Source organism: Dipodomys spectabilis, unplaced genomic scaffold, assembly GCF_019054845.1.
Source record: "Dipodomys spectabilis isolate Male_0828 unplaced genomic scaffold, ASM1905484v1 ptg000108l, whole genome shotgun sequence".
In the NCBI taxonomy this organism is placed as follows: domain Eukaryota; kingdom Metazoa; phylum Chordata; class Mammalia; order Rodentia; family Heteromyidae; genus Dipodomys; species Dipodomys spectabilis.
The window spans coordinates 12,831,491-12,859,164 of NW_024870785.1; the positions used below are offsets into that span (position 1 = coordinate 12,831,491).

The following is a 27,674-nucleotide window of genomic DNA, read 5'->3' on the forward strand; positions in this document are numbered from 1 at the left end:
GCTGGCTTTGAACTGTGATCCTCAGATCTCAGCCTCCTGATTACAGGTGTGAGCCACTGGCCTGTTTTAGTAATTTTTGCAAATACGATCTTGCTTTTTTTTGGGTCAGCCTGGCCCGCCATCCTCTTTACCCTGGCCGCGCAGCTCACATGCCAGACACCCACTCCCCTGCCCACCTTTGTTACTGGTTGAGATGGGGTCTCACAAATGTTTTTTCCAGCCAGGCCTTGTGCTTACTTTCAGAGTTGCTGGGATCACTGGCCTGCGTCCCCCTGCTCTCCCCACCAATCTGACGTCTATGCTTACTACTCACCTTAGCGCTCTACAAGCATGCCTTACAGAAAAAAAACATTATCACAGAGAGAACAGCAATGAACAACACTCATCCACATTTGTCTCTCCTGTAATTATGATCTCCTTTCCCATGGGGGCCAAAGAGTCCTGTCATGTAGGTGGATTACCTGCTCCACTTTTGTCTTCTTAGAGTCTTGGAAAAAAAGCCACTTTTTCTTAGTGTTGTTTTTAATTACAGGACCATAGCTATTAATTATCAGGTCGGTTCCTCCCTGGGAAAAGAAAATAGTGGGGAGGGGAGGATGTAAATATCTTGGCATTAGAGATCTCCGTTTATCATAAATAAACAAGTTTTTTCAAAGTGAAAGGGGGAAAATGATCATAGAGACTCTTTCTCTTTGACACAGGCAGCACACAACATATATCAGAATATTCATCAGTGAATGAAAGAGTATGAGTTTATATCCAGGCTGCTCACCACAATCCTCCTGGCCTACCTCTGGAGTGCAGAGATTACAGGCATCTGCCACCATGCCTGGCCAGCATTATTTGTAACATACACACATGTATGATTGAATATATGTACCTGAGGCCTCCATCGCTCTCTGCTTGATTTTTAGATTCTGTGTGTGTGTGTGTGTGTGTGTGTGCCTGTGTGTGTGTGTGTGCGTGCGTGTGTGTGCCTGTGTGTGTGTGTGCGCGCGCATGTGTGTGTGTGCCTGTGTGTGTGTGTGCCTGTGTGTGTGTGCCTGTGTGTGTGTGCGCGCGAGCGCGTGTGTGTGTGTGTGTGTGTGTGTGTGCCAGTCCTGGGTCTTAAACTGAGGTATAAAGATCACAGTGCAAAGCCAGCCTGGACAAACAAATTTATGAGATTCATATATCACCAATTATCAATACAAAGTCAAAAGTGGAGGCATGACTCAACTGGTAGAGCACAAGCCTTGAGCAGAAAAAGCCAAGCAAGAGCATAAGACCTTGAGTTCAAGCTCAAGTACGGGCCCAAAAAAGGAAGAAGAAGAAGAAGAAAAAAAAGCATGAATTTCCCTTCCATTAATAATACTAAATGATTCACATCTTAACAATGACCAGGCTATTTCCTGGGATCCCAACTCCTGGCGCATCAGCACTTTTTGCTCAATAAAATCTTATACATTTTCAAAAAAAAAAAAGCCGGGCGCTGGTGGCTCACGCCTGTAATCCTAGCTACTCAGGAGGCTGAGATCTGAGGATCACGGTTCAAAGCCAGCCCAGGCAGGAAAGACCGTGAGACTCCTATCTCCAATAAACCACCAGAAAACCAGAAGTGGCGCTGTAGCTCAAGTGGTAGAGGGCTCGCCTTGAGCTGAAGAGCTGAGGGACAGCGCCCAGGCCCAGAGTTCAAGCCCCATGGCCGACAAAAAAAACAAAAACAAAAAAACAATGACCAAATTCTTCAGACATGTAAAAAAAAAACATAAGGTTGGGTACTAGTGGCTCACACGTGTAATCCTACAGACTCAGGAAGCTAAGATTTAAGGACTGTGGTTCAAAGCCAGACTGGGCAAGAAAGTCTGTGAGATCTGTTTTCTCCAACTATCTGCCAAAAAGCCAGAAGCAGATCTGTGGCTCAAGTGGTAGCGTATCATCAGCCTTGAGGTACAAGGGACAGTACCAAGGCCAAGTTCAAGCTCCAGGACTGGCACAAAAAAGGAAGAGGGGAGTGGAAGGGAGGGGAAGAAAGGGAGGGGAGGAGGATGGAGAGAGGAAGGAGCACCTTCGCATCGCTGAAGCTGTTGGGCATGATCATCGGCAGCAAGGATTCTTCATTCTCTACAGATCTCTGCAGTGTCTTTCCCACTTCATTCCTCGTGGCAAAGGTGGCACTGGTGCCAGGCAAGTGTTGTGTTCCATTCTGAGCCATCTTGGAAGAAGATGATTTCCTGAAATATTAGGAAGACGAGAAAAAAAATCTTCTCATCTCATAGAAGACATTGTGAGTAAATGTACCCAATTTGGCCTGTGATCATGACTGCAAAGTGTCATCTTTCACAACCATTCCTCAAACTGCTTTAGAAACTGGGTATTAGGTTTTTGTTGTTGTTGGGGGAGTTATAGGGCTTGAATTCAGGGCCTAGGCCCTGTCCCTAAGCTTTTTTGCTCGAGGCTCGCACTATACCACTTTGAGTTACAGCGCCACTTCTGGTTTTCTGGTGGCTAATTGCAGATAAGATTCTGACAACTTTCCTGCCAGGGCTGGCTACAAACCTCAATCCTCAGATCTCAGCTTCCTGAGTTGTCAGGATTACAGGTGGGTACCACAAACACCAGCTTTTTAGATTTTTTTTGGTCAGTCATGGAGCTTGAACTCTGGGCCTAGGTGCTGTCCCTCAGCTCTTCAGCTCACAGACAGTGCTCTACCACTTGAGCCACAACACTATTTCCAGTTTTCTGAGTGGTTTATTGGAGATAAGAGTCTTACACACTTTCCTGTCCGGGCTGGCTTTGAACCGATCCTCAGATCTCATCCTCCTGAGTAGCTAGGATTACAGGCATCAGCCAATGGTGCCCAGCAGCTTTTTAGATTTTTAACTCTACTCACTACTGAAAACTTTACACTTGTGGAAACTTTCTTCTTAACTTCATATCTGCTTATATAAAATTTTTCCATCTGGGCACTGGTGGCTCACACCTGTAATCCTAGCTACTCAGGAGACTGAGATCTGAGGATCACGGTTCAAAGTCACCCCGGGCAGGAAAATCCGTGAGACTTTTATCTCCAATTAGCCACCAGAAAACTGGAAGGGGAATCTGTGGCTCAAATGGTAGAGTGCTAGCCTTGAGCTGAAGAGCTGAGGGGCAGCGCCCAGGCCCGAGTTCAAGTTCCATGACTGAAAAAAAAAATTTCCTAAGCCAGAAGCCAGCTGGCTTAGAGCAAAAAAACTCAGGGATAGTGCCTAGGTCCTGAGCTCATGCCCCAGAACCGAAACAAAGAACAAGAAGAAAAAGAAACTTAAAATCTGACAATAAAAATATGCCAGTTTAATATGCACAAAGATTTCAGAACTAACCCTTTCACTAATTATCATGACATTTTTCAAATGTGCCTATAAGTATGAATCTTAGAGGGAACTGTTGAAAAATCTATGCCACATAAAGGACATTTGCCCTGGGAAATACCTACAAAAAACTAAACAAAATTTTAATTTAAAAAACAACTTTAACAAAAGGAAAAGCCAAAACAAAATGCTCAAATACAGCTGAGGGCACAACACGCAAGTTATTGGCAAACACTTAACCCACATCGAACCAGAGGGGAAACATTCTAACAAAGACACGTCTATTTTTTTTTTTTTTTTTTTGCCGGTACCAAGGCTTGAACTCAGGACCTCACAATCTTATTCAGCGTTTTATAAGCCATACCACTACTTCCAGTTTTTGTTTTTGTGTGTGTGTGTGTGGTTAACCAGAGATAAAGAGTCTCTCGGACTTTCCTGCCTGGCCTAACTTTGAACCATGTTCCTCAGATCAGCCTCCTGAGTAGCTAGGATGACAGGCGTGAGCCACCAGCATCCAGCAGCCCCATCTGTCTTCATTCTTGTCTGCAGATTCCCAGCCACGTGTCCTGTGCGATTCTCAGTGAATGAAGCCTTTTCTGGAACTGCTGCTTAAACAGGAAATATTCCAGGAACTGTCTCTCGAGTGCCAGATGCTTGGGATTTAAGTGCGCCATTAAGACAGAAACAAAACCCAATCTCAGCAACCCATTTTGTGTTTCTCAAAATATGAAGGAAATGAGGAAAGCAGGCCCTCATTTAAGTATATTTTATAGGCACAGTAAAATATGTTTCAAATGACAAAAAAAAAATCTCTATACAATATGTACATTTCTTCTAGCTGTAAGGACTTGGTCACCCTGCATTTGTTTTCAAGTGGCGAAGTCTCGGTCACCCTAAGAGACACTCCATTTCCACTTGTTCCCAGTGGGTGCTGTCATTCAAACGCTTTTCGCCCGCTCCACCCCCGCAGCAATGGGAACACACCTGGATTTACTCCGGTATATCAAGATGAGGACACAGATGAGGATGCAGGTCAAAGCGATGCCCACCCCTATGGCGATGCCCGTCATGGATTTCTGGTCGAGTTGGTAATAGCCTGAGTAAACTGGAGAAGAGCATGTTTACTTGGTCAATCCAAAGACAATAACAACAAAGAAGCCTCTCCGTACATTATGACTCTCCCATAGATGCCGCTTCCCTGTGTTGCTCTCCCAGGAGAAGCCTTGACTTTGTATCTCAACAGAAAAGGCAGGAGTTCATCATGTATCATAGTGATTTCAGGGCAATTTATCTCGTGTGGAAGATTCTGAGAACAAACTTAAGACGCTGTGGAATTACAGTATCTGTGATCATCCACCCATAGTTTCTCATACTGCAAGGCTCAGAACGGATGTCTCTCTGATGACCCGAAGGACAGCTTTCATGTCCCATGACCGCCAGGTAGCTGTGGGGGAGGAAGGGACCTTAACTGTTTGCACACACCCCAGCAGTGATGCTTGGGCTCTCGATGCGCATGGGGTACTGGGGACAGGTTAGAAAGTGGATTCTCACACCCTCACTAGGACTGGCCCCACGGGGTCTATTTATTAACAAGCAGGTGACAGTGTCCAGATCATTGTGAACCAAGTACGTGACACTCAAAGAAGAGACTGGCGTGGCCACCTTTTTCACCCATGATCTGGTAGCGGCGATGGCTACCTCCTGGCCTGTTTTCAAGAAAACTTCCATTCCCTTCCTTCCCCACCCCACGCACAGCACAGAATGGCTACTCTTACCAAGCCACGAGTCCTTAGTGTTGTCCTCAGTGGAGCTGGCATTTCCCTCCACTGAAAGCTGTCCCCTACCCTTCCACTTCTTTGCAGAAGAGGGGGTGGACAAGGTGACTCGTCCCGAACCCCAGGGGCACGGGCCTCCTCAAGAACAGGATGGACAGAGGGGGCGAGGAGGGCAACGATTCCTCTTTGAAGCTCCAATTGCTTTTGTGGAAATCCCCCACTTTTCTTTCTAGAAAGGCAGCTTTTCTGTGGCTAAAGCGTAACGCAAATCATGCTGCTGTGCATATGGCCGTCACAGCCTGCGCATTTCTGCAGAGCCTGCTAGGTGGCAGGAGCTGGGGTGGGGGCGGGGGTGAGCGTGGGGGTTAGCTGCTCTACTAGCTGCACAGCCGGGGCAAGAAGAAAACAGCAGCATAGTGGTCTGACAGCCACTGTGCAGAGACAGCCATACAAGGCCAGAAGGCCAGACCTCTACCAGCAACCACTCAGCAAACCCAGTGCAGGTTTAGGCTGATGGCAATTATAGAAGGTTAAAATCTATGTATCTATATATCTATGTATCTATGTATCTCACCGTGGCTGAGGCATTATACGTACCTTTGGCATCAGCAGAATCTAAACGCTTGGGCCTCTGGTTGGACTCAGGAGCTTCTTTAGGAAGCACAGCCAGCTCCACAGAGTTTGAGAAGGGCCCTTCCCCCACTTCATTGGAGGCAGATATCTTGACAATGTACACGTTTCCAGCCACCAGGTTTTCCAGCAAAGCCATGGTTATTGCTCCTAGAAACACATCATCCATCACAAAGTCAACTTCTATAGTCATACAAAACACAGCACTTGATTTTTTTTTTTTTTTTTGGGGGGGGGGGGTCAGCTGTGGGGCTTGAACTCTGGGCCTGGGCGCTGTCCCTCAGCTCTTCAGGTCAAAGTGAGTACTCTACCACTTGAGCCACAGCACCACTTCTGGTTTTCTGGTACGTAATTGGAGATAAAGAGTCTCCATGGACTTTCCTGTCCAGGCTGGCTCAAACAGCGATCCTCAGATCTCAGCCTCCCAAGTAGCTAGGATTACAGACACGTGCCAGTGGTGCCCGGCTTGATTTTTAAAATAATTTCTCTCATTACAGGCTGGTACTTGTACAGGCTGGTACTATGCAGGAGACTGAGATTGGAAGATTATGATTCAGAGCGGTGGTTCAAGTGGCAGAGCTTCAGCTTTTGTGGGGGGGGGGGGGGGGGCGGGGGGAAGCACTTAGGCCCAGAATTCAAGCCCCAAAACTGCACGAAAAGAAAACAAAAACAAAAACATTTATAGAACCTTCCAAGCATACACACAACAAAGAGAGTACGGGACATGTTCAACCCAGATCAACGATTATAATTCGATTTTCAAATTCCTACTGTGAGTCCCTTCCCCCACTTATTAGAAGAGTCGAAACTACTTATGGTAATGATTGTGATAGATGAACCTGTTCTTCGTTCTTAAGCTGGAAGCAACGTTATTTCTGAATGCATGTGGACGTCCCTTCCATGGCCCAATTATTATGTCAGATTTCTTCCACAAGAGGGCAAAAAGTAAATCATTGGGTGAATTTACACAGGAGGCTTAGTAGCTACTGATATTTTCTCTGTTGGCAAGACTGCTAAGATTCCTGTTTGGAGGTTGATATTTCTTCAGGGGTCTTTTCTGGTTTTTGTTCTAATCTGTTGAAGAAGTACTTTTTTTTTCCCTTAGAAAAGCAACGCCTACCCTGGGAATTAATTCCTATATTAAGAAATCCAACCACAGCTGAACAACAGTGGCCACATCTGTAATCTTAGCTATGTAGGAGGTTGAGATCTGAGGATCGCAGTTCAAAGCCAGCCCAGCCAGGCAAGTCCATGAGGCTCTGATCTCCAATTAACCAGGACAAGGCTAGAAGTGGAACTGTGGCTCAACTGGTAGAGCATCAGCCTTGAACAAAAAAGCTAAAGGACAGTACCAAGGCCCCAAGTTCAAGCCCCAGTATTCAGATTCTCTCTTTCTCCCTCTCCCTCTCCCTCTCTCTGTCTCTGTCTCTCTCTCTCTCCCCCTCTCTCTCTCAAAACAAATTCAATCACAAATGTGCCCAGCACTGAATCGGTAGATGGGTTGCACAGGGGAACCTAGCTTTCCTACAAGTGTTTCTTCCCACTCCTCCCTTCCAGCACTCATGAGTCCTTACAACAGCTACAAATGGCTCACGAAGGCTTACTGCAGCCCAGGCCAAGGCCAGTTGTGTGCAGCTATGACAGCGTGGCAAGGGGCGATCACAGCACTGAGGTCATGCTCCTAGGACCACCTCTGCAGGCCACGTGGCACCTGGCAGCCAAACCAGCAGGGGTGAGGCCAGGGTCTCAGCAGAACTTGTTTTCATGTTCTCTGGTTGCCACTTGGCCTACACAGAGTGTGAGCAACCTGAGCACAGGACGGCTAAATCAACAAACCCCTATTTAGCATCAGGGCGAGTTCCCACTGCTACCAGGTTCTCAGGCAGATGGGCTCCGAACAGCATGACGCAGTGGTCAGCCGCCAGGATGAGCCAGGATGAGCCTTCCCGTTCCTTCACAGGAGAAGACATAAAGTCATCACTAAATGCCTTACAAATTTTTTTTTTAATGTATGGCTCAAAAAAGTAGTCATTACCAGAAACTAAAAGCCTTTCGTTTAATTCAAATATTATAAGCACATCAGCAATATTTGTGGTGTGCAATCTTCCTGGTCTCTTTATTTTGGGGGACAGAGACTGGGACTTGAACCTCCATCCTCAGATCTCAGCCTCCTGAGTAGCTAGGATTACAGGCGTGAGCCACTGACGCCCGGCTACGTTCTCATTTTCTAACCTGCCAAGCAGGTCTGCATTGGGTCCTTCGTGCTCCCGAGCACCAACATAGGGATTCTCAGATGTCATTTCTTCCAAGTAAACTTGCCTGACTTCTTCCACCACCTTGTTCCTTTGCCTGACCGTGACTTTCTTTATAGCATATATGATAGCATCATTTGTACAAATGGGATATAAGTAGTACTTGCTCAGAAATCAGATGTAAGAAATATGTTCCTACTACCGGTGATCCAATTTATTTGGCAAGCATACAGTTAGAGAAACGGCTTTATTGCACTATTTAAATTTCCAACACGTATCATTTGTTTTTGCGGGGGGACACACAGTACTGGGGCCTGAACTCAGGGGCGTGGGTGCTGTCCATTAACTTTTTCGCTCAAGGCTAGCACTCTACCACTTGAGCCATACCTCTACTTGTAGCTTATTGCCGAATATCTGATAAGTGTCTTTTGGATTTGCATGCTCAGGCTGGCTTTGAACTACAATCTTCACATTTCAACCTCCTAAGTAGCTAGGATTACAGATGTGAGCTACTAGCACCCAATTCCCAATAGCCCTTTGAATGAAACCAAATACTTTAGTAATAGAAATACACACTGCTCTTTTTCTCCTATATTCTTTATATTATTAATCTACCTGTTCGGTCTCCTTAATACTATGACTGATGATCTCGTTTACCTTCTCGATGCATGACTTGCCATTCTCCCGCGATCCAGGCCTTTCTGGATGCATACAGGATAGTATAACGTGTCACCACCGTCTCAGGCCCATCAGGGGGTTTCCATGAGACCAGGGCAGTGTCATCGTCGATCAGGGTCACCTTTACTCCAATCGGGGGACCTGAGGGTGCTGCACACAAATGTAAAAAAGGAGTGCATTATTACAGTAAAATAAAATGGCTCAGCTGGGCGCCAGTGGCTCACACTCCTGTAATCCTAACTACTCAGGAAACTGAGATCTGAGGATCACTGGTTCAAAGTCAAGCCAGGCAGGAAAGTCTGTGAGACTTTTATCTCCAGCTAACCACCCCAAAACCAGAAGTGGGGGAAGCTGTGGCTCCAAGTAGCAGAGTGCTAGCTAGCCTTGAGATCAGGGACAGTGCCCAGGACCCGAGTTCAAGCCCCACGACCAACAAACTAAATAAATGAACAGAAAAACAAATAAATAAAAATAAAATGGTTCCTAAACACTCAAAGGCCTGCCTGATAGGTGGATAAGCCTAGAAGCAAGTTTGAAAAATTAAAAGCTACTACAAAGCTTTTAAATACCATGAACAATAAATAATAGTAAATTACTGTTTTCACTTCCTTTTCTGAAAGCTAATTTTACTTTTATGATTACCAGATAAAGAAAAAGGAAAGAAAAAGAAAAAAGTCACTTGCTGGTGGCTCATGCCTGTAATCCTAGTTACTTTAAGAGGCTAAGCCATGAGGATTCTGGTTCGAAGTCAGCCTAGGCAAGAAAGTCAATAAAGATTCCCTTATGTGCAATTAATCAGAAAAAAAGTTGGAAATGGAAGTGTGGCTCAAGTGGTAAAGCACCAGCTTTGAGTAAAAATGCTAAAGAACAGTGTCCGGGTCCTGAGTTTAAGCACCGAAGAGGAAAAAAGAAAAAAAAAAAGGTGGATGCCCATCCATTTGTAGTTGAAAACTCAGGATATTATCCTTGCCAAAGTGATACAGATAGAGATAGACTTTAGACACTGTTTTTCATTAGTGTATAGTAAGTAACTGTACAAAGCATTTTCATTGGAGTTTTCCATACATGCACATAATGAATTTTAATCATTTCCTTATAATCTTTTAAGAGGCAAACGCTAGACAGCTGCGGCTTCCTTTACCTTCTGGAAGTGTGGAGTGGTAGACCACGGGGCTCCAGGGACTGGAGAGCTGGTCCACGTGCAATCGCACAGCAAACTCATATTTGGTGTTTGGTTCCAGCCCTGGAACCAACATGTGAGTCTCTGACCTAAAATAAAGAGGGAAAACATCATTATCGTTGGAAGCTACCAAACTGTTTCGACCAGACTGTCAGCCTTCCAACCAACAGGCAACACGCACTACTGTGTACTCATCAGCCCGTGACTTGTCTTAAAGACACTCAGACTATAAACGCAATGGAATCTGCTCTTAAAATGGCAGATTGGATATTATCCTTCAGAATTAAGCCTACAAGTTGCCTCTCTCTGAGAGAAAACTACGCTTCCAGAAGATGCTGATTTAAAAAAAAAAAAAGACTGGGCTACCATGCTGGGGAGCTCACTCCTGGCTGCTCAGGAGGCTGAGCTCCAAGGATCGTGGTTCAAAGCCAGCAATGGCAGGAAAGACTATGAGACTTTTTATCTCATCAAAAGCTAGAGTGGAGCTGTGGCTCAAGTGGTAGAGGTCCTGCGCCTTGAGTAAAAAAGCTCAGGGATAGAGCCTAGGACTTGAATTCAAGTCCCAGCACTGGCATTCACCCCTACCCCCCCTCAAAAAAAGAGAGAGAAGGAGAGAGAGAAGGTAAGAGAGGAGAGGCTGGGCTTCCAGAATTTCAACAGGGAATCCCTATATCCTGAAACATCTTATTTATTTTCTGAATTTCAAAAATATGCCTAAGAGGGCTATTCTTTAACACATCCACCTAAGTTTCCAAACACTTCTATGCTAGGTAAAACACGTGACCGGCAAAGCTTGTAGCCACCATATTTTAGAAGATTCTCCCTAAAAACAAATGCATACAACTGAAGCCCAAGCTGGGTTCATGAGGGTTTAAAAATATATGTGTACATATACATACATACACACACACACACACACACACACACACACACACACACTTTTTTTTTTTTTTTTTTTGTCGGTCGTGGGGCTTGAACTCTGGGCCTGGGCGCTGTCCCTCAGCTCTTCAGCTCAAGGCGAGCACTCTACCACTTGAGCCACAGCACCACTTCCGGTTTTCTGGTGGTTTATTGGAGATAGGAGTCTCACGGTCTTTCCTGCCCGGGCTGGCTTTGAACCGCGATCCTCAGATCTCAGCCTCCTGAGTAGCTAGGATTACAGGCGTGAGCCACCAGCGCCCGGCCACACACACACATTTGAATGGGGAAGAAGCAAAGAAAATAAGTATTAGTCGACATTTGAATGGGGAAGAAGCAAAGAAAATAAGTATTAGTCGGAGCTACATACGTTTGCAGGTAGAGAACCAAGGAAGCATTCTGCAGGCCCACGGGGTTGCAGCGGATGGTGTAGTTGATGACCTGCGCAGTGGTGAACGCTGGCCTCCGCCAGTGCAAGAAGATGGAGGAGGAGGTGTTCGCCTTCGCGTAGAGGTGGTGGGGGGGTGGTGGAGGAGGAACCATTCGATCCCGAACCGCTATGGAAAGATCCAACATGTAATTGACTCAATGGTCAATGTAGAAACTGGCCAGGTGGTAAAATCATCATGTCCCACTCCAGTAGTTAGGGGTTTTTTTTTGTTGTTGTTGTTTTCTTTTACCCCACCAGAGATTCATTCGTAGTGATCTGGAAAGAACTCTTCCATTTATTAGAGAAAGAGTCAAACACAATCAATACTTCACAGATTAAACACCAGAAGCACACCGGGCAATGGTGGTGGCTCACACCTGTAATCCTAGCGACTCAGGAGAGTAGCCAGGCTGTGAACTGAGGATCGTGGTCCAAAGCCAGCCCTGGCGGGAAAGTCTGTGAGGCTCTTATTTCCAACGAACCACCAGAAAACTGGAGGTGGAGTTGTGGCTTTAAGAGCGGTAGCCTGGAGAAGAACATAATCTGTAATAGCAACAGAACAGCAACTGCAGTGAAATAATTAGCCTCGTGGTGAAGACAGACAGAAGAAAATTTAGTATGCTAAGTGTTCCGTGAGGTTTTTATCTCCCCAGGTAAATGTCTAGCCGTCTTTTTGTTTGCAAAATTAAAACGAGAACTGGGAAACTCCCTCAAATATTTACTGAGCACCTGAGCACCTAGATACAACGGCAGCACGGGGGATGGAAAGCAATTAAACCCAGCAAGGCCTCTGAGTACAAACAAGACCTGGACAGGAAGATGAACAGGTGTGAGGGAGAGCGGAGAGCCGCTGAACGGGCACTCACACACACAGCCTGGAGTGCTGACCGTCTGGTCCGCCTGGTAGCCATCTTCGATGCTATTGTAGGCCAGCAGCCTCACGTGGTATTTTCTTCGGGGGTCTACGAGCAAATCCACAGGTAATCATTAGAATCAGCTCTCTGGCAATGAGTGAAAGATCTACACAGAGCCTAGCTAGACTTTTTGATGTTTGTGGGGCTTGAACTCAGGGCCTGGGTGTTGTCCCTGAGCCTCTGTGCTCAAGGCTAGCTCTCTACCACTGGAGCCACAGCACTGCTTCCAGTTTTTGAGTGGTTAATTGGAGATAAAGAGTCTCACAGAGACTTTTCTGCCTCAGGCTGGCTTCGAACCACGATCCTCAGATCTCAGCCTCCTGAGTAGCTAGGATAACAAACATGAGCACTAGAACCCAATCACATAAAAGTTTTTTTTGTTGTTTGTTTTGCCAGTCCTAGGGCTTGAACTCAGGGTCTGGGCACTGTCCCTGAGCTTCTTTTGCTCAAGGCTAGCACTCTACCACTTGAGCCACAGCGCCACTTCCGGCTTTTTCTGTTTATGTGGTGCTGAGGAATGGAACCCAGGGCTTCGTGCATGCTAGGCAAGCGCTCTACCACTGAGCCACTTTCCCAGCCCTACATAAAAGTTTTGAGGACTGGGAAGGTGGCTCAGTGGTAGAGCGCTTGCCTTGCATGCTTGAGGCCCTGAGTTCCATTCCTCAGCACCACATCAGCAGAAAAAAAGAGCTAGAAGTCGCACTGTGGCTCAAGTGGTAGAACGCTAGCCTTGAGCTAAAGAGCTGAGGGACAGCGCCCAGGCCCAGAGTTCAGGCCCCACGACCGGACCCAAAAAATAAAATAAAAAAAGTTTTGAATAAAACTTTGCTTCAGTCTTCTGTACAGTGTGGCTTAGCTATTCACCTGACTTCTTAAAAGGCTGAAGTCTCCAGCTACCAGTTGTTCATGCCGGTAACCCTAGCTACTCCAGAGGCTGTGATCTGAGGATCACAGTTCCAAGCCAGGACTTTCCCAGCAGGAAAGTCCATGAGACTCATCTCAAATTAACCAGCAGAAAACCTGAAGTAAAGCTATGGTTCAAGTGGTAAAGGATTTGCTTTGAGTGGAAAAATCTAAGAGGCAGCATGCAGGCTGAGTTAAAACTTACGTACCAGAGAAATAAACTAAAGACTTATATAGGCCATGTCCTATTAAAGTTTTAAATTTGTTTGGTTTTTTTGTGTTTTTTTTTTTTTTTTTTAGTTTATTTCTATGTTTTCCCTTCGAAAACAAGCTACATTTTCAAGACAAGAAAAAAGAGTTGGAGCTCCCTCTGCTGGTATCTATCAGCTATGACACTAATAATATTCATCCCATGCATTTTTTGGAAATAGCTATGCATTTTAATGAATATGAAATGTAAACACTCAAGAATAATAATACATAAACAAATTTTAAATTATCTGCTTGTGATGGCACATAACTACAAAGCACTTTCAATCCTCCCCCCAAATGCTGCCCAGAAACAATTACTACTCTAAAAGAAAAACAGCAAAATAAACACAAAAAAAATGACAAATTCAGTATTAATAAGAGAAAAAAAAATCATCCTTAACAGACACATCATTTGGAGAAGATGACACAGAATGAAAGAATAAACCTAATTCTAAGTCGAGTGCCGGTGGCTCATGCTTATAATCCTGGATACTCAGGAGGCTAAGATTTTTATTGTATTTGGGTTTTTCCATCTAAAACCCTAGAGCAACCTGGCTTATTCTTATTTATGAAGCTGCCAGAAATGGGACTTGCTGTCCTAGCAGTAATTTCATGGGCGGACCAGACCCTAGAACCACAGCCCAGAAGCAATGCCAACGTGAGCATTTATCACCCACTGAGACTTCTACTTCTCAGCTAAAAGAAAAAAACAAAACCGAGCTGGGCACCAGTAGCTCATACTTATCATCTTAGCCACTCAGGAGGCTGATCTCTGAGGATCACAGTTCAAAGCCAACCAGGGAAACAAAGTCCATGAGACTTTTATTTCCAATTACTCACCAGAAAACGAGAAGTAGAGCTGTGGCTCAAGTGGTAGAGCGCTAGCCTTGAGCAAAAAAGAGCTTAAGAACAGTGTTCAAGCCCTGAATTCAAGCCCTGTGACTGATTTTTTTTTTTAATGATGATGAAGGGTTAGAAAACTCAAGTCCATGGGCTGGGAAGGTGGCTCAGTGGTAGAGTGCTTGCCTTGCATGCATGAAGCCCTGGGTTCCATTCCTCAGCATCACAGCAGCAGAAAAAGCCAAAGTGGCACTGTGGCTCAAGTTGTAGGGTGCTATCCTTGAGCTGAAGAGCTGAGGGACAGCGGCCAAGCCCAGTTCAAGTCCCACGACCGACAGAAGGAAAGAGAGAAAGAGAGAAAAAAAGGAAGGAAGGAAGGAAGGAAGGAAGGAAGGAAGGAAGGAAGGAAGGAAGGAAGGAAGGAAGGAAGGAAGGAAGGACGAACTCAAGTCCATTTGACACAAATCTGATCCCAAACATTTTGGTTTATAACAGTACAGCTCGAGTGCAGGTTTATTATTAAAACGACTGTGTCTCTAGCCTAAAGACTGAAGTTTCACTCATCTAAGTTATAAAGATATGAGTTTTAAATGAAATCATGCTTAATTACTACCTTTTTTTTTTTTTTTTTGCCAGTCCTGGGGCATGAACTTAGGTCCTGGGCACTGTCCCTGAGCCTCTCTGTGCTCAAGACTAGCACTCTACCACTTGAACCACAGCACTGGCTTTTTCTGTTTGTGTGGGTACTGAGGAATCAAACCCAGGGCTTCATGCACGCAACAAGGCAAGCACTCTACCACTAAGCCACATGCCCAGCGCAATTACTACCTACTTTCTACCACTGGCAGCTGCACAACACACCTGTAGTTAATGAGTAGAATAGTACTGCCTGGAAGAATAGAAAAGAAGGGCCTCCCCAAAATGACACACTTACTTTAAATCTGAGAATCATCCTGTTGGGTTTTATGAATGTTCAAAGGTAACTGTTCATATAAATAAGGTCTAGAAGCCCATCACATTAGCGACGCCCAAATACTGAAGCTGAGCTCTGCCGGCTGTCCCTGTTAATAAGTCCCTAAGAGTGTAGATTAGATGAAGGCTCCCAAGTGTGCATATGATATGTGTGTGTGTGTGTGTGTGTGTGTGTGTGTGTGTGTGTGTGTGTGTGTGTGTGTGACTTAAAGGGCCAGGCCAATGCCGGGCGCTGGTGGCTCATGCCTGTAATCCTAGCTACTCAGGAGGCTGAAATCTGAGGATCGCGGTTCAAAGCCAGCCCGGGCAGGAGAGACCATGAGACTCCTATCTCCAATAAACCACCAGAAAACCGGAAGTGGCGCTGTAGCTCAAGTGGTAGAGCGCTCGCCTTGAGCTGAAGAGCTGAGGGACAGCGCCCAGGCCCAGAGTTCAAGCCCCACGACCGACAAAAAAAAAAAAAAAAAAAAAGGGCCAGGCCACCTGTTTATGATTAAAAAACCACCACGTCACACGGTTACAAAGGCCTTCCTGCCAAATCCACCTGCCTCTGCCCCCATCCTCCATATTAAAGTGATAGTCCTACCACACACAGCAAGAACAGTACATCATTTCACGGATGTGAAATATGGAAGCGTTTCACGGCTAGCATTAGCAATAGCCAGCAACAGATGGACACCAAAACAAATTCAATCTGTTAATTATACCCCAGTTTTTCAAGTGGGTGTTTAGTTCTCTTGGTGCCTTAGAACAAAAAAAAAAAATGAATGTCAATAAAATGCCCAAAGCTCTGTCATGCCATTTTTTTTCTTTCCACTGGTTGTAGGGATTGAACTCAGAGCCTGGGTGCTGTCCTTGAGCTTTTTTGTGCTCAAGGCTAGCACTCTACCATTGAGCCACAGCTCTGCTTCTAGCTTTTTGGTCGTGAAATGGACTTTATTGCCTGGGCTGGCTTTGAACATTGACCCTCAGATCTTGGTCTCCTGAACTGCTAAAATTATAAATGTGAGCCATGGGTACCAGGTTACTGCTACAAATTTTCAAAGCTGGATTCACCAAGAACCTAATTCCATCCTAACTGAATACGAGTTAACAATGGCAAGCGCACTAACTGTATCTTTATGCCACCTCTTAAGTGATGCATTTGAAACTTTTGGTATAGTATGCTCATTTTTCATTGCAAAATGTTTCTGGAAGACTAGGCAACAAAACCCCCAGGTCCCTATGATGCTCATATCCCGAGACTGACTTGCAAAACCTGCGTTTCTCCTGACTACCACCAGGTGGCATCCATGTGTCTGTAAAGAGAAGTCAGGGCCCCATTTACCCCCCCCCCCCCCCCCCCCCCCCGCACACACACACACCCACTCACACTAAAGAGAAAGAATAAAGATATCGGCCCACTGATGACTGAGCAAATCGCATCCAGTAGGCATGAAGAATGGCTGCTGCTTAAGTTTTAGAAAATGACGGTGATTTGCAGAGCAGTTAAAAAAAAATGACTGGGATGCCTGTCTGTCTATTTTGTGTGAATCTCCAAAAAGCTCTAAGAATCTCATGTTGTGTTCTCACCCGATATCTTCTTTAGAGGAGGCCGGGACAAAGAGTAGACAGCTCTGACGCTAAGCCCAGTTGAGAGCAGGGCTTCAGGACTGACATTTAAATCCCAGCCTGCCTGGATTCAATTCCACCTGGCTATTGTTGTATGGGAATGTGGGAAAACTATTTTCTCTTTACATCTTAGTTATAATCACCTGTCAATTGAGTCTGATGATGATACTGGCATTCTGAAACTACTGGGGAAATTTTTATTCATTAAAGCGTTGAACACTTACATAGAATGATGATAATAGTATCAATAAAAAATTATAGCTGGGGTGCTGGTAGCTCACACCTGTCTGTCATCTTAGGAGGCTCCAAGAGGCTGAGATCTGAAGATCGCAGTGGGAGGTCCGCATGGGGAGGAAAATCCATGAAATCTGTATCTCCAATTAACCACCAAAAAGGCCAGAAGTGGAACAGTGGGATAGATGGTCGGGTGTTAGCCTTGAGCAATAAAGCTGAGGGACAGCGCCCAGGCCCAGAGTTCAAGCCCCACGACCAACAAAAATTAAAAAAAAAAAAGTCATTACTAATGAAAATGTGAATACACGAGGCTGAGTTCAAACTCCAATCCCACTGAAGGGTACGGACAAGCTTCGCTTCTAGGACGGCACATCATGTGAGGCTCGAGTGGGCTGCTGGAAGCGGCTGATGGGGAAGGCCAGCAGCCCGCGGAGCCGGAGGTTGGACTCGAGGGAAGGGAAGGGGCGTGAGCAGGGGTGGAAAGGGGAAGGTTCTGCAGGATGACACCTCGTGCCTGGCCAAATGTCCACTTCTCATGTAATCTTTTGTGCAGCCAGGTTTTGTGCCGGGCCTGCTTTTCAGGTCCATTGTTGCCGGGGTCACCGGCTGGAGAGCTGCTGGGTCTGGCCAGCCAGGGGGACGGCGCTGCCCCGGGGGCCTGTCCCTTCAACACAATAACCCCATCTAATTATTCAGAGAAGAAGCCAGCAGTGACACCTGGGTCACGGCCTCTGACACAGAATCTGGGGGCCAGGCCGGGGCTGCCGCTGGGGCAGGGGGGGGCAGGGGCCAGGCCGAGGGGGGATGGGTGGGAAAGGAAAAGGCGGGGAGAGGCTGTGCGGAAGAAGGCTGACCTCCCACACAGCAGCCAGAACACAAACCCCATCTACAGTCCACGCGGCTCCCCACGCTGCCCGACGGCGCTGGACCTCCACCCTTCACCCCCAACTCCTCCCAGGCAGCCCAGGTTAGAATGGGAAAAGAGTGCATTCGTGGCTGGTTCGAATCCTGTCTCTTTGGAATGCGTGAGCGGAGCTGCGTGCTTGAGCTGTGCATTTCACGTCTACATGACAACTCTGTTCTGCACGGGGACGGGGCACAGCGAAACCTACAGGAAGACACGGGGGACACAAAGCAGCGGGCATGCCTGCGGGCATGGAATCACGCAAAATAATATGTATCAAATGGAACTTGGGGGGGGGGAGGGAAACAACAGGGCTGTTTCTTTCCCTCCTTTGTTGCTGTTTTTGTCTTCTTTTTGACTTGTTTGTACATGCATCTCTCTTTGGGAGGCTGGGGGGGGAGGGAGGCATAGAAATGAACGGACACTGAACAAATGCAGCAGTGGTTCTCACCACACACTCTACGGACAATGAACTCTACAGCTCGTGGGTGGGGATGACAGGGAAAAACTGGGAGAGAGCAAGGGGAGACAGTGTCCAAGAAGAAATGGACTCTTTACCCGACTCATGTGACTGTCACCCCTCTGTCCATCATCTTTGTAATAACAGTCTTTTTAAAAAAAAAAATCTACTCTCGCTCATAAACTGAGTTTTCTGTAGGCGATCGCTCACCAGAAATGGCGTTTCCCACTTTCTGCCTTGTACATTGAAAACTCACTTTCTTTAATGACTCTACCAAATGTGCCCAAGTGTCACCTGGCGGTGGCAGATGGAGAGGAAAGCCACCGGCCCGGCCCGCTGGCTACCTCCACGCAGGCGGGACATTTGTCTGAACCCAACAACCCGCAAGCTCTTTTGTTCTGTCTTCCAGAAGGGCCTGAAGACAAATAACACCTCTCCCTGCCAGGAAAAACATCCCCTTCTCCTACACAGTCCACAAGAATGTAGGACAAAGTTCTTTGTATGGGACATTATGAGAATCCACTTCCTAGCAAAATAAGCAGGCCAGGTTGGCCATGGCTTCTTTTACAACTTCCTCACCAGGTCTGGGGTTGTCTGGGGACTCCGGGGAGTGGCACGTGGCTTTCCCAATTCCATTAACTATTTCCACCCTGTCGGTTCCCTTTGGATCATGAAATTTCATCAATTTCATTTTTATAACTCAGGGTTGTGGGGTTTTTTTTTCCCACAACTTAAAAAAAATGCTTCCTTTTTTTTTTTTTTTTTGTCGGTTGTGGGGCTTGACCTCAGGGCCTGGGCACTGTCCCTGAACCTAGCGCTCTACCACTTGAGCCACAGCACCACTTCCGGTTTTGGAGTAGTTCATTGGAGATAAAGAGTTTCATGGGGACTTTCCTGCCCGGGCTGACCTCAACCTTTGTTCCTCAGATCCTCCACTCTCCCCAAATTTAGAATAATTATGTGACCCATACTAATGAAGCTGTGTCCACATACAGGCTTCCTGATTAAAAGGGAGTAAAGTGAGCTGGGCTGAGATCTGAGGATCATGGTTCAAAGCCAGCTTGGGCAATTAGCCTTGAGCCAAAGTAGCTCAAAGACAGTGCCCAGACCCAGATTTCAAGCTGAAAGAAAGAAAAGAGAGGGAGAGGGGGAAGGGGAGGGAGGGAAAGAAGGAAAGAAGAAGGGAGGGAGGGAGGAAGGTAGGTCAGAAAATGAAGTAAGTTCCTTTGAGATAATACTTCTGCCAAGACTGATGCTTCTCCTAGAAGCAAGACCCCTTGACTTGCAGTACTGTATTTGCTGAGCATTTGTTTAAGCAGCTACTCTGTCAGCAAACACCCATGTGTGGACCATCTCGCACACATCAATGCTTCACAAACAGTATTTTTATAAACTGACAAGAGAGAGCCTATTCATGACAGCCAAACTTCCCCTGTAGCCAGGAAGTAAATTTCCTTCCAGAGCTAACATTTCTCCGTTTCTCTGTCGTGGGCTGGCCGTGCCATTTTGACCCTTGTGTGAGGCGACATGAAAATGCCATCTATCATCTCCTGAACTCCCGTGACTTGGTCGGGAGGTGCCCGGTTTCATTACAAAAACATCTGGAACGGGACAACCACCCCTCCAAAACTCAAGCCTTGGCGGATAGAAGCGCTCTTACAAGACAGGACAAGATGCAGGTAGACAGCTTGAAACTTCTCTTCAGTTCCTTAATGAGAAAAACTAGAGTTTCTACCTACATTGAAACGCATAAGAAGCACTAGGTCATTACTCGTTTAAACTCTGCTGCATACATCACTCTGAAATACATTTTTGTCTTAGCAGACAATGAAATTCTAGGAGCATTTGGATACAAGCCAACTACCCCTCACTAACGTGTTAATTGGTTATCAAATTCTATATAGTTCAGGTAGTATTAAAAGACACTCAGAGCTGGGTGCCAGTGGCTCACGCCTGCAATCTTAGCGACTCAGGAGGCTGACATCTGAGGATCACGGTTTGAAGCCAGCCTGGACGGAAAAAAAAAAAAAAAATCCCAAACCTCTCATCTCCAATTAACCAGCAAGAAACCAGAAATGGAGATATTCAATTGGTAGAACACCTTTGCTTTAAGAGAAAAAGCTCAGGGACGGCCTCCAAGCCCTGAGTTCAAGCCCCAGCCCAAGCGCACAAAATAAATAATAAAAGAAATCTATGATGAAAATAGTTTAAAATGGCTAAGCTAAAAATATGTTTTTTTCTTCCAGGAAGCTTCCTCTTCCCTAAGGAAGCCATAAGTAGGACAAAGCCTAAAAATTTTCACTTGCATGCAGTTGTTTTTTTTTTTTTTTTTAAGGACAAAGACCAAAATGAAAGCAAAATGGATCCTACAAAGAGCAATTACTGGGATGTGTGTTTTTTTTTTCTTCCTGTCCACCCAGAAGCTCCTTTCATGTGCTAATGGTGGCATTTCAAAAAGCTCCCCTCCTTTAAGTTACTTAGATCTTTAAGGACCTCACACATCTAAAGATTCTTTGCATTCGCCAGGAACTTGTGGAGTGGACCCGGGGCTGACATTCAGTGTGATTCCTGGACAGTATTGATTTAATCTCCTACAAGAGTTCTTCCTCTCTGTTCTCAGGAGATGTGGGCCATTCAAGTCAAGCACTGACCATGCTGACAGACCAAACAGAGGGATGCCTAGCTAACCAGAACCTTCCTTCCCTTCCTGCCGAACAATAACATTTGAAACATCTGGACCGGAGACCCATCAGAAGATGCCTCAGGATAAGGACCAGTGCGTTCCTTAGGTGAAGGAAACTTTTACTGGGGGTTTGACTAACGCATGCGCATAAAAACAGAAAATAGTGTAAAAAAAAAAAAAAAAAAAAGAATGAACCAACTCAAAAATGCAAAATGCTTCAGAAAATACTGGAATATTTTAGAAGGCAAAAATAAAAGTCTCTCATGTTCTACTAACTGAGCTAGCCAGGCAGTAATAAGAGTTCAAGGAGTCCGTTTAAATCATTATTAAATCATTATGTGAACATAATTATATAGGAACTAATGCCCCCCCGTCTTCAAAAGTCAATTTTAAGTGTCATCTGAATTTGTTTCTTGTTCCTATACCAGAGGCTTGAATTCAGGGACTCATACTTTCACTTGGCTTGGGATGGGGGGGAAAAAAAAAGGCGATGTAAACCATTTTGATCTTTAAAATGGGAGTTTGATGGAGCTGGCGAGAGGGAGATGCGTTGAGAACAAGGAAGACGGAGACATGTATGACCAAGAAATCCCGAACCACTCCGGTATCTGCCCTGAAATGGGCTGCACGGTGGTCCTGACCGGGACACACACAGCACTGGTACTGCAGAAAAGCAAAATAAGACACAGCCCTTTAAAATAATGGCATTTCCTTATCCAGCTTATTTTGTCCCCGGCTCCACAGGGGCCTTGCTTTCTTTAGGGTTCTTTTCAAGCAAGTCTGTGAAGTGAAGCCCCCTCGGTACTGTAAATCTTCACCCAGTGCCAAAGGTCAAAGGGTTATCGGCAGTTATCTGCCCTGGGTGGTTTTAGGGTAGACAAGTTTTCTTCTTCTTTCTTCTTCTTCTTTTTTTTTTTTCTTAAGAAGACAAAACCTATGCATATGAATCATGCAGTAAGCTAATTTAGGTTGGGGAAGAGCTGGTCTTTTACAGATGAAGTGCTTTCTGAAGAAAAAAAACAACAACACAGAATATTAACTTTTTAGTGGCTCTCACAAAGAGAAGCCAGCTGCCCGGAGCGGCGGCCGCCTCCACTGCGTGCGTGCGGGGGAAACTTGTCTCACAGCTGTTGTGTGCGGGGAAACTTGTCTCACAGCTGTTGTGTGCTGGGAAACTTGTCACACAGCTGTTGAAACCCACAAATGGCAAAGGCATCCACTTTGTTCTTGGGGATGAGAAAAAACAACTTTGCTTTGTCTTTTCAGGTTTTTTTTTTTGTTGTTCACATAACACACCTCAGGTAATAACAAGACAAGGTTTCCAAAGAGTATTCTACGCTTTAGAGCATTTCAGAATGATAGTTTTTTTAAGACTAAAGATTTAAGTGGGGGGAAAGGGGGATATCAGAATTCTCTTGCATTTTCAAAAACTTCCTTTGTTTTGTTTTTGTTCCAGGACTTAGGGTCAGGGATCTGTGGCTGAGCTTATTCATTCAAGGCTGGTAATGTACCACTTGAGCCACAACTCCATTTCCGGCTTTTTACTCATTAATTGTAAGTTAAGAGTCAGCCAGACTTTACTGTTCAGGCTGGCTGTGAACCTCGATCCTCAGATTTCAGCCTCCTGAGTAGCCAGGATTACAGGCGCAAGCCATCAGCACCCCAGCTTGCTATAATTTTTTCCTCTCTCCAAAGTGATTCAGTTTGTTGGTTTGCATGCTGAGGATGGAACCCTAGGCCTTCATTAGGCAAAGCCTTGAACACTAACCCAACCCCAGCTCTCCAAAAGTACTTTTTTCAAGTAGGACCTAAACTTAAGCATACCATTCCACTTCTGTTCATCCTGTTCTGATACAGTATAGTATGCAGCAGAAAAGCAAGCATTGTAAGGCGCCAGGGGCTCACACCTATAATCCTAGCTATTCAGGAGGCTGAGATCTGAGGATCACAGTTCAAAGCCAGCCCACTGCCAGTGACACTCTTATCTCCAATTACCCACCAGAAAACCTAAAGTGGAGCTGTGGCTCAAAGTGGTAGAGTTGCAGCCTTGAACAGAAAAGCTCGGGGACAGTGACCAGGCCCTGAGTTCAAGCCCCAGGACTGGCAAAAAAAAAAAAAAAAGTTATAAACAGGCATTCTGCAAATAATGAAGAATGCCAAAATCCCTTCAGTAATTTGCTAGGACATTCTGATGGAAAAACAGTCTGTATCTCTTCCAGGACCCAAATAGCACGGCCCCAAATCTCTGAATTTCCTTTGCTTCTGATTTCATTTTCTTCTGTCTTTTGTGGTAAATGACAGAACCTGATCATGTTTCGAGTAGCACCAAACTAAACAAAGCTTTGTGTACACGGGAAGAATGTCTGTTTCCAGAGGTTTTGGACAGTAGGGGGAAAAAATCTATTGGTTGGTTGTTTTTTTTTTTTTTCCCCAAAGATTCCACCTAAAGTTGTTAACTCAGGAAATACAAATGTGTGAAGTTTCACCTAAACCACAGTAAGAGAAATTCCAGTAGGATTTGTTGACTATGTCATTCCCCCCCATCCCCTACCCCCCCCATCCAAAAGGACCTGAGATTCTTCATTCTTATGATTTGTTTCTCCTACTTAAGTCTTTTTTTTTTTTTTGACTCAGTGCTTGCCTTGCATGCATGAGGCCCTGGGTTCCATTCCTCAGCACCACATAAGCAGAAAAAGCCAGAAGTGGCGCTGTGGCTCAAGTGGTAGAGCGCTAGCCTTGAGCAGAAGAGCTGAGGGACAGCGCCCAGGCCCAGAGTTCAGGCCCCACAACCAGGGGGGGAAAAAATAAAAGCTAAGCCAAGCCTAGGCACTGATAGCTTATACCTGTAATTCTAGGTACTCAAGAGGCTCCGATCTGAGGATCGTTTTTTTGAGGCCAGCCTGGGCAGGAAAGTTCATGGGACTCTTTTCTCCAATCAACCTCCAAAAAGCCAGAGGTGGAGCTGTGGCTCAAGTGACACAGCACCCGGCTTCTATAGGAAAAAGCCACGCGAGACAAACCATAAGGTCCTGAGTTCAAGCTCCAGTACTGGTACCAAAAAATCTTTTGCCTTGAGTTGAATGGAAAGGTTACAGATTAATTTGCATAACAACTGGTTTCACCAACTGCACGGAGCCCTTGGTTTCTGTTTGTGATGTGCAAAGCATATGAGTAAACCTTAATCTATTACTGCAAAAGGTAATAGCTGGAAATCCAACTTGATTCTAGCAATCTTCTTTACAAACTTGCTGAGGGACTCTAAAATGAGTAAGTCTCCCAAAATTTCTTTTCTCCCTAACTTCCAGCATAAAGTCAATCTTTGAAATAGACAAAAAAAATATTTTTCAATCTACTCTCAGAGAATATGTAGTATGAATTTTGCTTCAGTTTATTTTGGGATATTATATATACCTTACAAATAAACTGAACACTGAAAGTACTAAGAAAAAAAATAATAATAAAGTGACTTGGTTATTTTATTGGGTAGTAATCCCAGCTACTTAGGAGTTTAAGACCTGGAGGATCACAGTTCAAAACCAGCTCTGAAAAAAAAAAATCCGACACTTTATCTTACAAAATTACCAGAAAAAAGTTGGGCAGGAGGTGTGGCTCAGGTGGTAGAGAGCCAGCTAAGCAAGCAAGCTGAATGAGTGCGAGGCCCTTAGTTCAACCTCACTCCAGCCAGGCACCCACCACTAGTGGCTCATGCCTGTAATCCTACCTATTCTGGAGGTTAAGATTAAAGTATGAAGCCTACCAAGAGCAGACAAATACAAGAGACTCTCTTACCTCTAACTAGTATAAAGCTAGCAGGAGACGTGTAGCTCAAATGATAGAGCACCAGCCTTGGGAAAGAGCCCAGCAAGAGCCTGAGGCCCTGAGTTCAAGCAGAACAGGTATATACTCTCTCTCTCTCTCTCTCCAGTACAGGAAAATGGTAATGATAATAATAATAAAACAATCATTACAAGGTGAAAATAATCATTATGTAGTGAATTACAATCATACAAAAATGCCAAATCCTGGTGCAAACCTCACATCACCATTTAGAGTCGATCATAACCAGCCTAATGTTTTACCTGTTAATCTAGAGTAAACCAGTTTTAACCAAAAAACCAAGCTACATTTCAAAGTCAAACCTGAACAAACTTGCAACATCAAAACATGCCTATTGCTCTACAACTATTTATACTATTACTTACATTGAAGATAATAATCTTTAGTATAGATTTAACCACCTAAAAAGAGAAATAGTCCACATCTCAGATGTGAGATTTTAAAATAAAGTATTCTAAAATGTTTCCTTACTAGATACAATTGAATTTCATCAGATATGTGGTAGAAAACTGGATACATCTGTGTTAAAGCTATTTAATTAAATAGCTTTTGATTTAATCTCTTGTTTTAAGCACAGGTTAACTCTGTCACATCCTACACCATACGATAATATCCTATTTAGAAAAATATCTTAAACTGCTTCTTAAATGAACTGAAGACATAAATACATCTGGTTTTCATTGCTTTGTTTTGTTTGATGCTGGTCCTAAGGCTTGAACTTAAGACCTGGCTCTATCACTCTACTTTTTTTTGCTGAAGGCTGGCACTCTACCACTTGAGCCATAGCTCCACTTCTGGCTTTTCTGTTGTTTAACTGAAGATAAAAGTCTCACAGATTAGCCTGTGATCCTCAGAGGTCCTAGGATTTACATGTGTGAGCCCAGCTTTGTTATTTTTTTTCTCTTAGAAACTAATAACCAGCATGGATTCACAAGGAGTGTGTCCAGATAACATACTCTTTCCATTGGAAACTTAATTGCCGGAAGTAGAAACAAAAGGAAGCATGCGTAAGGACACGAAAATGAGATTTTGAGACAGCAGTTTGTTACACAAAATTGACACGGAATCAGCAAACAGAAGCGTAGAAATGTCATTTCCAAACCCACTTAGTAGATGCAGCTCCGGTGAGCTCAAGTCTAATGCGGACGAGCTCACGAGAGCGTGCATTCACCCTGGGAGACACAGACCCGACGCCCTTAACCTACTGCCCTCTGGACACATCACTCTCTTAAACAGGCAGCCACCGCCAGATGCTCCCGCTAGACATGTCCACAGATGGCCAGCTGTCCAGTTAACAGAACACACTGCCCTCCCGGCACCCCAAAGTAAGGACGACAGCGAGAACTATGAGCCCTTGCTTGTTCTGAACCTGGCCAAGCATCAGCCCTGATTTTCTAGAAAAGCCACATTAAGCCAGGCATCTCACAGAGCCTCACATCTACAATCCTGGCTATGCAGGAGGCTGAGATCTGAGGATCATGGTTTAAAGTGATCCCTGGCAGACAAAGCTGAGACACTCTTATCTTTAATCAACTAGCAAAAAGCCAGAAGCTGAGGTGTGGCTCAAGTGGTAGAACACTGGCTTTGAATGAATAAAAGCTAAGCAAGAGCAAAAGGTCTTGAGTCCAAGCCCCAGGACAGGCAAAACAAATAAATAAATGGGCACTTTAAAGGTGATTTAGGGGCTGGGAAGGTGGCTTAGTGGTAGAGTGCTTGCATAGCATGCATGAAGCCCTGGGTTCGATTTCTTAGTACCACATACACAGAAAAAGCTGGGAAGGAGCGCTGTGGCTCAAGTGGTAAAGTGCTAGCCTTGAGCAAAAGAAGCTCAGGGACAGTGCCCAGACCCTGAGTTCAAGCCCCGGGAATGGAGAAGAAAAAAAAAGGTGATTTAGTTAGTAGCTATACAGTGCTTAAACCCACATAACTGGATCACTCACTGCTAGCCAGCCATTCAGGCTGAAATTTTAAGAGGAACGGAACCTGGTGCCCAATCAGGAAGCCCCAGCTGCCTAGAGACCTCTGATCGTGAGCTACAAGTGGTCCAGACATAGAGACATGCAGTTATGTCACATAAAAGGCATGCCAACCACAAAAGTAACTTCTTAGTTTACTCATTTAAAATCTGATTGTAGCCGGGCACCAGTAGTTCAGGCCTATAATCCTACTCAGGACACTGAGATCTGAGGATCATGGTAGGAAGAGAGCCCAAGGAAGAAAGTGCATGAGACTCTTAATCTTCTATTAACCACCAAAAAAAGCTCAAAGTAGAGCTATGCCTCACACAGCAGAGTGCTCGCAGCGAGCAACAAAGCTCAGGGGGCAGTGCCCAGACCCTCTCAGCTCAAAGACCCAGGACTGGCACAAATTAAAATAAAATAAAATGAAATCTGATTTTAAACAAGTCAAAATAGCATATACAATGGATGCTACAACATAAAAACCAAGACCTATTTTTAAAACCTAAAGGTTATAGTTTTGAGAGCTTATTTTCTGGATATTACAAAAGAGCCCAACAGAATAGATCTATCTTCTTCTCTTTACAAATATACACAAATATATTCTGTATGTGTGTGCACGTATGTATATATAGGTGTATATATATGTGTGTATATATATATATATATATATATACAGATAGATATATCTAGATATCTATATCTATATATAGATACATATATAGATATCTATACCTATATATGTGTGTATGTATATATATATATATAATCACCCACACACATACATATGCATGCTTCCATTTCTCTCCAAATTTAGGCATCTGTATATATCTGTAGAGAATTAAACAATTTAAAGAACTTCTTTTTTTAGCCAGGAGCCAGTGGCTCATGCCTGTAATCCTAGCTACTCAGGA

The 27,674-nt window shown here is 44.8% G+C and overlaps 1 protein-coding gene across 1 annotated transcript in view; it reads right to left on the reverse strand.

Moving 5' to 3' along the window:
* Prtg (protogenin) overlaps positions 1–27,674 on the reverse strand; it is a gene marked incomplete at its 5' end in the record, with an annotated part of 68,626 nt that overhangs the window by 1,239 nt on the left and 39,713 nt on the right. Inside the window, 8 exons of the mRNA XM_042687601.1 lie at positions 462–566; positions 2,048–2,213; positions 4,314–4,434; positions 5,702–5,884; positions 8,644–8,814; positions 9,806–9,933; positions 11,133–11,319; positions 12,059–12,154. Coding sequence (XP_042543535.1) covers positions 462–566; positions 2,048–2,213; positions 4,314–4,434; positions 5,702–5,884; positions 8,644–8,814; positions 9,806–9,933; positions 11,133–11,319; positions 12,059–12,154 — 1,157 coding nt within the window. The remainder of the gene's footprint in view (positions 1–461; positions 567–2,047; positions 2,214–4,313; positions 4,435–5,701; positions 5,885–8,643; positions 8,815–9,805; positions 9,934–11,132; positions 11,320–12,058; positions 12,155–27,674) is intronic.